This window comes from Rhopalosiphum maidis, chromosome 3 (genome assembly GCF_003676215.2).
Source record: "Rhopalosiphum maidis isolate BTI-1 chromosome 3, ASM367621v3, whole genome shotgun sequence".
Lineage (NCBI taxonomy): Eukaryota > Metazoa > Arthropoda > Insecta > Hemiptera > Aphididae > Rhopalosiphum > Rhopalosiphum maidis.
In genome coordinates this window covers 662,594-673,842 of record NC_040879.1, presented here as the reverse complement: position 1 = coordinate 673,842, position 11,249 = coordinate 662,594, and the positions used below count along the sequence as shown (strand labels likewise).

The following is an 11,249-nucleotide window of genomic DNA, read 5'->3' as shown; positions in this document are numbered from 1 at the left end:
CAACTTTAAATATATATATTGAGGGATGTGAGAAATATAAAAAAAAAATACAGCTTATTACCTAATTTGTATACTAAACTTAAATATACCGGTAATAACTTGTACCAGTAATATTTTTAATAGTAACTATTATTATTATTGATAATACACACCATTAAACACTGGCTTAGTGGAAATGGTCAAGTTGAAAATTTAACATATCTTAACTGTTAGTGTTCACATCATAAATTCAAAAGATATAGTATATAATATTCATCATTCAAGGATCTTTCAATATGTTGGTGAAATCTTTTCTTATTAGGTCCGTTTGTTGCACACAGTCAGTATATTTAGTCTGACAATCGTCTATTAACATTGTTATCCTTTCTGATAGTTGATCGAACCGTTGTTTATTAAACTTTCCTTGATTGAACAATACTTCATTAGTTTCTTCCAAACCCATAATTTGTAAATCAAGTTGATGCAAAGACTCTTCTAATTCTATTATTTCCATAGAACTATTATCTATATAATATTTTCTAAAATAACAACAATTTCTCATAAAATATATCAAATGTGACCAAACTTAATAATAAGTAAGTATTAAGGCATAAAATAATATACTTTGCTTCTTCCTCATTTAATGAATTTTTTTTACTAAACAATTCAGATAGATTTTCTTCCTCAATAATTTGTTCAAAATGCTTGCTCATCAGGTTACTGATTTGAGATTTTAATGTAGTCAATAAATTTGTCACATTCCTTTTACTTTTTAAAAATGATATATCGCCCATTATGTTTTTAAACTCTTCTGGACTAAAAATAAAAAATTAAAATTAAAATGTTTTATAGTTTATGTAGTTATCTACATAAATAATCATGTCAGTATAATATTAAATTATAGAAATTGTATTTAAATTACCCAACACAATCACTAATTTCTTCAAATGTCTTGTTGACAGCTTCGAGAAATTTTGTATACCTGGGTGGATCCTTGGACACTATTTCCTTAAACGCTACACTTATATTCATATGATCAGATGACAATGGATGAATGTTGAAGTTTTGTACTTCATTTTGTGGTTCGTCGGTGACCATTGGTTGGTATACAGCTTTATTATCCATTCTAATATTTTCTGACAAACAATTATGATATATTGTAACAGTATTGTGAGCATAAAATGTGTATATTGATAATAATAATTGTGTTACATGTATAAATATATAATGTAAGTTTTGAATGATAAACAATATATCAGATGGTTATCTAGTCATAAGTAGGTTAAAATTAAATTGATGTTGATCAAAGTCATTCATAGAAATATTTAGACATATAGTTGTACAACTTAAAAAAAAAAGGTTGGTCGGCTTAAATGGTTAGGACTTAAGCTTTCTTTAACTGATGGTTGGAAACCGATAATATCACATGCTTACATTCATATTAAACTTCAATTTATTCATGGATACTTTGTTTAAAATCAAAATTAAAATCACGCGAATTAAACAAACGAAATTCCAGAAAAATAAACATTACATTTTTTGAAATATTAACAGATTATGAACTCACTTTAGTAATCAGTAGTTCGATGACTCACTGCTGTTGCCAGAACTTAAGATATTAGACGTTGCTCCGGTTACTTAATAGCTACAACTATAACTTTTGGTCGTAGCTCGAAACTCGTAACTTTGTAAGTAAAAATACAAAAATATTAAGAACTCACAAGTAATAATAACAACTAAGATAAAAAAACGTTCGAAATTTGAATCCTTATCACGAAAAGGACGTACACAATGTTTTCGCCACGGAATTATTATTTATTATCAATAAAATTTGTTATCGTTGTTAATTGATAATAAACCATTGATTAAATAAATAATATGTCCATGTCTATTATGTTACATTCACGGGCTACTACACGTTTGTTACTTTGTTAGTTCATTACGAAATAATCTACGAACTTACATGATTTATATACCACGTTATAAGACATCGTTAAGTATATACTTAAAAGTTAATCCTGATGTATGCATGATAAAATAAACATTTCATCATACATTTATAAAGTTACTAACCGTAATATCGTCTACAATCTAAAAAAAAATATCAATATATATTTTTATTGCTAAATTTAGCCATGATAATATGGTATGCACATAGCATGAATAGGGGTGACTTGGGGGACGTTTGAAAATAAATGATGTAGGTAGGTTTACAAATGGTATAGTATAGTATATTGTTGATATTTTGTTGTTGTATTGAAGTACACAACTTGTAGGCTATTAAAATGTGTTATAATGTGTTATGATTGAATAAAGTACGTGACGTTTATGTTTCAATTTCCATCATATTATTTGCATAAGGTTTTTTTTAGTTAGCCTCCTAGAAATCTCAATGGATTTCCGCCTATAGGTATGCAAGATTTTTAACTCCAATTATATCCACGATTTACGATATCGATATATCTTAATTTAAAAATAAGCTTAGATATATTTATATATCTTAAATTGTGATTGTACTTTAATTAATTTTGTAAATCGTAGCAACACTGATCAAAAGACTCGTGACCAACGTAGATAAGACTGTGAAGAGTTCAAAGTAGAAGAAATTAGTAGTTGTAGTTATAGTGTCTTAGTTATTCACTTAACACAATTTTATTAATTAATGTAATCTAGTTATAAAGATTTCATGTTTACTGTTATTTTCATTCAATACATTTTTCATTGTATTATTTGATTAATTTTCCTTAAATTCGGGACATATTTAATATAATAAGTAATTATTGCTATTTAATAATAATTTCTTGGTTTCTATTCAATCAACAGTAAGTTGTATTAACTAATTAAAAAAATTAATTTTAATAAGTATTCGGAGCTTCGACCACACCCTTTTTCTAATCATAATATTTACGACTTTATTACCTTATATCTGTTACATGTTTTGACTTAGCAAAGCTATTTTATAATGATGTTTTTTCTCTATCATTGACTTATAGAATTGTAAAAATGTTTCTATTTTAACTGAGAGTTTAAGGATGGTTTCTTGTAAACAATTTTATATTAGGGAACTTTGGAGGGTTAAAAGTAAAATTCCCAGTACGTTTCAAAATATTAAAATAATTAGGCAAAACAAAAAAAAATTGGAAGAACAAAAATTTTTTACTCAAACCTAACCAATTTTTGACAAAATCAATTGTTTTTCTAAGTGGGTAACTAATAAACGGATATCCATAGATAATTATATAGGTATTTTACTTATTGTTTATTTTAGCATTTTCTTTACATGATATAATTTAAAATATATTTTTTATATTTTAAATCTATTTATAGAAATTTAAAATTTCTGATTCTGAAAAAAAAAAAATAAACAGTCAAAACCTTGACGATTTATTGAAAGGTTTCTCATAAGTTGTTATTATACCTATTTAAAATTTCAAAATTACATGGTCTTTTTTTTAGAAGTATTTTAAGTTGTACTTGACAAAATTTGTAAAAATTACCAAAATCACTTAAATTATTTTGTAGTTAAGAATTTAAAAATTTTTAGAACTAAGGCTTGGATATGTAATACAATGTTTCTCATAAATATTTCATGCTATAACTAAAAAATCTAAAAATATAATGTTAACACAATTTTTTTATACATATTTAAAGTTCAAATTTGGACAAAATTAGATATTTAAACGAAAAATAATGTTTTTACAAATTCTTTTTCACATTAATTATTAATTAATGAGTGCTTTACATTTTTTCTCAAATAGTGACATTGTTTATAATATTATATCTCAATTTTATTCTAGATTATTTCAATACAAGTATCATGGGAGGTAAATTTAAATTTTCAATTGATCGAGGTGGTACTTTTACAGACATTTATGCTAAATGTCCAAATGGAAAAGTTCATGTTATGAAACTTTTATCAGTTGATCCAATCAATTATTCAGATGCCCCGCGTGAAGGCATAAGGAGAATATTAGAAACAGTAAAAATTTTTACTGCAAAAAAAAACCAACTATCTTAAAAAAATGTTTTTATTTTTCTAGGAAACTGGAAAAAGTATGCCACAAAGTGAGCCAATTGATAGTAGTTATATAGAATGGATACGGATGGGTACAACTGTTGCAACAAATGCTCTTCTAGAACGAAAAGGTGAACGTATGGCTTTGTTGATAACTCGTGGTTTCAAAGACTTATTACATATTGGCAATCAAGCTCGTCCAAAAATATTTGATTTAGTAAGATCTCTAAAATAATGATAAATTATATTTGTGCCTACTGTTTCTAGTACCTAATATGACTAATTTACTTATTTATATATTTTAGGAAATTGTAACACCAGATGTATTATATGAAGAAGTTATGGAAATAGATTGCAGAGTAATTAATTTAAATTGTGAAAAATGTGATCAACCAACTCCAATTTGGAAAGATAAGCCAATTGTCCGAGGTGTCACTGGTGAAGATATACTAATTTTAAAACAAATAGATGAAACTTCACTAAAAAATGACTTAATTTTATTAAGATCTAAAGGAATTAATAGTATTGCTGTTGCTCTAATGCATTCTTACACGTAAATACAATTTATATCTTTTTTTATTTTTTTAGTACAAAGTAGGTTATTATTTCTTGTTTTCCTATGTTAATACATAAATTAACTTAAGATTGTTTTGTATAAAAGTTAATAATAATATTAACTTTTATTTTAATATATAAATATTTTTGTTTTTAATTTATATGCAGTTATAATGAACATGAGCGTACTGTTGGTAGAATAGCTAAAGAAGTTGGTTTTGAACATGTATCTTTATCCCATGAAGTAATGCCTATGGTAAAAATTGTACCACGAGGGTATACAGCTTGTGCAGATGCTTATTTGACTCCACATATAAAAAAATATATTGAAGTAAATTAACGACATATTATATTATATGTATTCAAATTAATAGAATTAAAATAATTTCATATTTAGGGATTTGCTTCAGGATTTAAAAATAACTTAAAAGATGTTAATATATTATTTATGCAAAGTGATGGTGGACTAACGCCAATGAACAGGTAAAAAATATAAATTTTATGATTTTATGTGTCAAGTGCTGCATGTAAAAACAATTATTTTTGAAAACTTGTTTAGTTTCAATGGTTCAAGAGCTATTTTATCTGGTCCAGCGGGTGGTGTGGTTGGATACACAGCAACTACTCCTTATAAGCCTGTTATAGGCTTTGACATGGGTGGTACATCAACTGATGTTAGTCGCTATGATGGAACATTTGAGCATGTTTTTGAATCAATAACTGCTGGTGTTACAATTCAAGCTCCTCAAGTAAAAAATATTATTCATACATTAAATATAGTATATTTTATCCAAAATATTTTATTTAAATATTTTTTTTGTGTTTTAGCTAGATATAAATACTGTTGCAGCTGGTGGCGGTAGCAGATTATTTTTTAGATCAGGATTATTTATTGTTGGACCCGAAAGTGCTGGGGCTCATCCAGGACCAACATGTTATAGAAAAGGAGGTCCATTAACTGTTACTGATGCTAATCTAGTTCTTGGTAGACTATTACCTGAATACTTTCCTTCAATATTTGGTAAAACTGAAAACATGCCATTAAATAAAGAAGCATCCTTAAAAGAATTTGAAGCCTTGACTAATGAAGTATAAAATTATGAATTAATCTAAGTTGGAAAATTGTTCTCTACATATTATAGTGTAATATCTGGATACAGGTTAACAACTTTGTAAGACTTCAATCTGGAAGTTCAAATCTAATGACCCTTGAAGAAGTTGCAATGGGATTCATAAGAGTTGCAAATGAATCAATGTGTCGTCCAATTAGAGCTCTAACTCAGGTGAATTTAAATTGAATAATGTTATTGTTGTTTATCGATTTTAAACTTTATATACTTCTTATCAGGCAAGAGGATATGATACTAGACAGCATACACTAGCTTGTTTTGGAGGAGCTGGTGGACAGCATGCTTGTGCTATTGCACGTTCCTTAGGAATTGGTCGTGTTGTTATTCATAAATATGCTGGCATTCTGTCTGCCTATGGTATGGCATGTGCTGATGTTGTTCATGAGGTTCAAGAGCCTTGTGCATTAACATATGACATTGGTAAGAAGTTTGTCTAGCTTAAATCTATAGCAGGAATGGCAAACCTCTATGTACTTGCATGTCATAAAATTTGATTGTTTTTTTTTTTAAATTTAAAATATGCATACATCCATGATTTGAATGATAAAAAACAGTAAAATATTACATTATAAAACAATTTAAATATATTAAACATTTAAAGTATAAATGGCACACAAGTATGTTGAATGAATTCAATGGTTTTTTTATGACTGTTTTTATAGCAAACGATATTTTTTTGATCATTTGAGCGTGACACTAACTTTATTTTAAAAAAATTATGCAGACAGCTCACTTTGTGAGTTAAAATTATTTAATTTTAGTAAATTCTATGTAAAAATTAATTTTCATAAATAAAATTAAATGTAAGATATAAATATGTATATTAGTAGCTCAACGTATAATATTTTACTGTTTTAGGTATTTAATTAATTAATAACAATTATTATTATTATTAGAAAATTTTGAATATTTAAACGAACGAATCATTATGTTGAGTTCAAAATGTATTGATGAACTTAAAAAACAAGGATTCTCAGATAATCAACTACACACTGAACCATTTTTACATCTAAGATATGAAGGTACAGATTGTGCTCTTATGTGTTCAGCCAGTTATGATGGCACAGTTAATTCCAGCTTAGTTCATGGAGATTTTTTAAATGGATTTCTTACAAGGTTTATATGCTGTTTTCTAATATTTATTATTTATAGTTATTTAAATTTGAAATATGTTGTAGATACCAAAAAGAATTTGGATTCATACTATCTGGGCGTAAAATATATGTTGATGATATACGTATAAGAGGCATTGGTAAAACATTATTAAATATTGACAATGAAGAAGTTAAAACTGATGAACCTCCACAAATTGAATCAGTAAGAATTTTTTAAGGCTTTAAATGCCTTTAAATAAAAAATTTTATTAATATTAACTTTATGTTTTAGGTCAAACAAATATATTTTGAAAACATGGGTTATATCGATTGTAATATTTATCTATTTAGCAAGCTAAATATAGGGCATTTAATAAATGGCCCAGCAGTGATAATGGACAAATTGAGTACAATATTAGTCGAGCCTAAGTGCAAAGCCATAATAAGTAAATCTGGCGATATTGGTAAGTATTTAATAGTATATTAGTAATGGAAGCATTAATTGCTTTTTTTTGTATGTTATTTTATTTTAATATTACTTTTTTTTAGAAATTGAAGTTAATTGTGATGAGCTTACTAAAATTGGGGTTGAACTTGAACCAATTCAATTAAGTATTTTTTCTCATAGATTCATGAGTATTGCTGAACAAATGGGAAGGTAAAAATTATTTTTTAATCTAGTAATCTTTATAATTATCATTAAGGAATGAATTTATATGCAAAAAAAATCATATAATATAATCTATTAGTCTACCAAAAATATTGTAGTTCCATAAACCAGTTTCATAAAAATTGAACTATCAATAAAAGTATTGTTATATTTATATAGGAAAATGTATGTTTATAAATGACTAAAATGTAATTTCACAATTTTATGTAGGTGTAAATAAGAAAGCATAAGAAAGAAAAATATTCGCTTTAAATAAAAATTTTCACTATAAATAACAAGTATGCAAAACAAAATAAATATGTTAAAATATATAAAATAAAATCAATACCATGGTCTAAATTTTGATCTTATTTATTATAAGGTTTTAAATAGATTATTTTAATAAATATATCAATTTACATATGAATCTGTTTCCTGATTACCAGTATTCATAACTTTATTTAATATTTTAGAATACTTCAGAGAACGTCAATATCTACTAACATAAAAGAGCGTTTAGATTTTTCATGTGCATTATTTGGCCCAGATGGTGGATTAGTATCAAATGCACCTCACATTCCTGTACATCTAGGTGCTATGCAAGAAGCTGTTCAATATCAAGTCAGTTTTTAATTATTTATTTAGTAACTATTCAATTTAACATAGTAATGTACTACATAATTTTATTAGATTAAATCAATTGGCAATGAGATCAAAGAAGGTGATGTAATTCTCAGCAATCATCCAAAAGCAGGTGGCTCTCATTTGCCTGATTTGACTGTCATAACACCTGTATTTTATCCGTGTGTAAATTCTTTTAAGTATTGTATTAAATTGTTTCAAGTTTTTATTTTTATTTTGTAGTGGACAATTAAAACCTGTCTTTTATGCTGCAAGTCGGGGACACCATGCAGATATTGGGGGTATAACACCAGGATCAATGCCACCACATTCTAAATCATTGTCAGAAGAAGGAGCCCAGTTTAAAAGTTTCTTCTTAGTTCGCAGTGGACGTTTCTGTGAGAAAGAAGTTACCGATGCTCTTATGGCTCCTGCATTATTACCTGGATCTTCTGGCACTAGAAACCTCAAGGATAATTTATCAGATTTGAAAGCACAAATTGCAGCGAATCAAAAAGTAGTTTAATATTTTTTTAAATTAAATAGTATTGTCTAAAACAGTATATTTTACCTTAGGGTATTTACTTGGTGACTGAACTCATAAATTCTTATGGATTAGATGTTGTTCAAGCATACATGGACCATATACAAAAAAATGCAGAAATTTCAGTTAGAGACATGTTGAAAAACATTGGTAATGCTAATTATTCAGCTTGTGGATTGAAAACATTGGAATCAGTTGATTATTTAGATGACGGATCCACTATAAAACTTTCAGTTCAAATAAATGTACAAAATGGAGAAGCTATATTTGATTTTAGGTAATTTTAGTATTTAACTTTCATCTTTAACTTCAATGTTCTATTATTTAATTTTTTTTTTTATAGTGGAACTAGTTATGAAGTTTGGGGAAATTGTAATGCCCCAAAAGCTATTACATTGTCAGCATTAATATATTGCTTAAGAAGTATGATTGGTTACGATATACCATTAAATCAAGTAATTTTAATTTTTACTATTTTAAAAAATGCAGTTACATTTATTCCCTGTTGTTTATTAGGGTTGCCTGAAACCCATCACAGCAATTATTCCTTCTGGAACTATACTTGATCCATCAGAGAATGCTGCTGTGGTTGGTGGTAATGTATTAACTTCGCAACGTGTTGTCGATGTTGTGTTAAAAGCATTTGGTGCTGCTGCAGATAGTCAAGGTTGCATGAATAACATAACATTTGGTCAAGATGATTGGGGTTACTATGAAACTGTTGCTGGTGGTGCAGGAGCTGTAAGTCATAAAAACTAAAGTGTCATTTTCTGAATACTATATTTTAATGAAATATTATTAAATATTAATTATTATAGGGTCCTACGTGGATTGGTCGTAGTGGAGTTCACACTCACATGACAAATACTCGTATAACAGATCCTGAAATATTAGAAAAACGTTATCCTGTGTTTTTAACTACATTTACATTACGTGAAAACTCTGGGGGAACCGGAAAATATCATGGTGGCGATGGAGTTGTGAGAGAATTACAATTTAGATCTCCCGTAACTTTGTCAATACTAACAGAAAGGCGATCTTTTGCTCCTAATGGAATCAAAGGTAAAAATATGCATTATTTAATGTTTTTGCTACATACAACATACTAACATCCTATTTCTAAAAGCTAAATATTATTTGTGTGTCTGAAACATTTATTCAAATCAAATAATATCTATTACAGGAGGTGAAAATGGGAAAAAAGGCGAAAATCTATTAAAAAAACACGATGGCAGAAAAATTAGACTAGGTGCTAAAACTGCAGTCAACATTGATCCCGGTGTAAGTTTTTTGATAACTTAAACAAATGATATATTTAGTATGTTATGTTATATATTATACTCTCTCGTTTCATGTTGCATTTATTTCAGGACACATTTTTGTTATTGACTCCTGGTGGTGGTGGATATGGATCGTCATCTGATGATAACAACACTGTAACAACTGTAAAGAAGCCTATTTGTTGCTCAACTTTAGAACGAGGATCTGGGTATAACTACCGTATGCTGCAAGAATCTGTTTAAAAGCAAAACATTTTATCTACTCATTTAATTTTTCTAATTCTATTTATATTTGATTGGTCTATATTCTACTATAATCGATTCAAATATATGTCTTGTCAAATTGTTTTACTTATTTGTTCTTACTTTAAATAATAATTCTATACTTTATTATTCTTAAACTTTTAAATTTAATATCAAAACCATGATACTTTATAAATTAACATTGTTACCAAAACACTTTTTAAAGCATCAAATATGTATGATGGAATGTGATACAATTAAATGTTATACTAATACAATAATTATTAAATATGTTTTATTTTATAGTTTATTTTAATGATTGTTAACTATTGTCAATTGATGTAAATTGTTCTATTCGATGTGATATTAATTCATGCTTGTTTTTGTCATAACCTGAGATTATAGTATATTTCTACTTTACGGGACACCTTTTTTTTTTGCAATTTTTGTAATTGAAATATATGTAGTTAAGTACGCTGAAAACAATGGTGAAGTCAGAATTTGGTGCTCGAATATAGTTAAGAAGTAACGACACTTCAAAGTTGCACTAACTATATATGTCAAATAATAGATTAGGTTATCCGTTAGGTTACCCATTATGTTAGCTTAGGTCTACACTTACCCAACTTCCCCCCCCAGACCCCGAATTCGATTTTATAGAAAAATATATCAAATAAGATTTAGTCTCTCAGAAGACCAAATAAATAAAAAGATTGAACGAAAAAATATCAAACATAAGTAAATAAACATCTAAAATAACACCAGTAACTAAATTTTTATAATTTCAAAATATTAATATTCTAGTCTTCTAAGAGACTAAATCTTATTTGATATTATTTTTCTATAAAATATTTAATGAATAATTAAAAATAATAAATGTTTTGGAAAGTTTATTGTTGTGATGTTTTTTAAAACAATAAATTATAATAATAACTAACCTTTATCCGTGTTAATAAATTACAAAATACAATAATATAAATAAAGAGTAAGTATAGTAGGAAAACAGGATTTATAGATAAACCTACAAGGGTTATATAAGTACCAGAACAGCCTCTTAAACTTACAAATTCAGAAGTATAAAATATAATTTAATTTATTTTATTATTTAATATTAATTTAAGAGTAAAACATAATGAAAT

General features: G+C 26.9%; 2 protein-coding genes across 4 annotated transcripts; one reads left to right on the top strand and one right to left on the bottom strand.

Moving 5' to 3' along the window:
• Positions 1 to 226: 226 nt before the first annotated feature.
• On the bottom strand, positions 227 to 1,678 carry LOC113558698. Its single transcript, XM_026964209.1, has 4 exons — positions 1,547 to 1,678; positions 902 to 1,115; positions 604 to 795; positions 227 to 518 (listed from the first exon to the last, which is right to left on the bottom strand). Exons 2-4 carry the CDS (start codon positions 1,102 to 1,104, stop codon positions 260 to 262), a joined length of 654 nt encoding a protein of 217 aa, XP_026820010.1. The 5' UTR covers positions 1,105 to 1,115; positions 1,547 to 1,678; the 3' UTR covers positions 227 to 259.
• A 274-nt stretch (positions 1,679 to 1,952) lies between these two features.
• On the top strand, positions 1,953 to 10,530 carry LOC113556554 (5-oxoprolinase-like). 3 transcript variants are annotated; one of them, XM_026961577.1, is made up of 23 exons: positions 1,953 to 1,971; positions 3,777 to 3,958; positions 4,020 to 4,211; positions 4,300 to 4,547; positions 4,718 to 4,880; positions 4,947 to 5,032; positions 5,109 to 5,298; positions 5,378 to 5,638; positions 5,710 to 5,832; positions 5,898 to 6,099; positions 6,576 to 6,795; positions 6,858 to 6,996; positions 7,066 to 7,237; positions 7,323 to 7,431; positions 7,896 to 8,043; positions 8,113 to 8,225; positions 8,287 to 8,560; positions 8,620 to 8,864; positions 8,931 to 9,042; positions 9,104 to 9,328; positions 9,406 to 9,649; positions 9,771 to 9,868; positions 9,958 to 10,110. In XM_026961577.1, the coding sequence occupies exons 2-23, from the start codon at positions 3,797 to 3,799 to the stop codon at positions 10,108 to 10,110; spliced, it is 3,879 nt and encodes a 1,292-aa protein (XP_026817378.1). In that variant the 5' UTR covers positions 1,953 to 1,971; positions 3,777 to 3,796. The 3 variants fall into 3 exon arrangements, with proteins under 3 accessions (XP_026817378.1, XP_026817376.1, XP_026817379.1); XM_026961575.1 differs by lacking the exon at positions 1,953 to 1,971 and adding an exon at positions 2,646 to 2,801; XM_026961578.1 differs by lacking the exon at positions 1,953 to 1,971 and having other exon boundaries at positions 3,797 to 3,958; positions 9,958 to 10,530.
• Positions 10,531 to 11,249: the final 719 nt, after the last annotated feature.

Coding starts and splice junctions, on each gene's coding strand:
- LOC113558698 (XM_026964209.1), bottom strand. CDS start 1,104: ATGGATAATAAAGCTGTATACCAACCAATGGTCACCGACGAACCACAA. Junction 796..901: donor GAAATTAGTGATTGTGTTGG/GTAATTTAAATA, acceptor TTTTATTTTTAG/TCCAGAAGAGTTTAAAAACA. Junction 519..603: donor TTAAATGAGGAAGAAGCAAA/GTATATTATTTT, acceptor TTGTTATTTTAG/AAAATATTATATAGATAATA.
- LOC113556554 (XM_026961578.1), top strand. CDS start 3,797: ATGGGAGGTAAATTTAAATTTTCAATTGATCGAGGTGGTACTTTTACA. Junction 9,650..9,770: donor TGCTCCTAATGGAATCAAAG/GTAAAAATATGC, acceptor TATCTATTACAG/GAGGTGAAAATGGGAAAAAA. Junction 9,869..9,957: donor CAGTCAACATTGATCCCGGT/GTAAGTTTTTTG, acceptor CATTTATTTCAG/GACACATTTTTGTTATTGAC.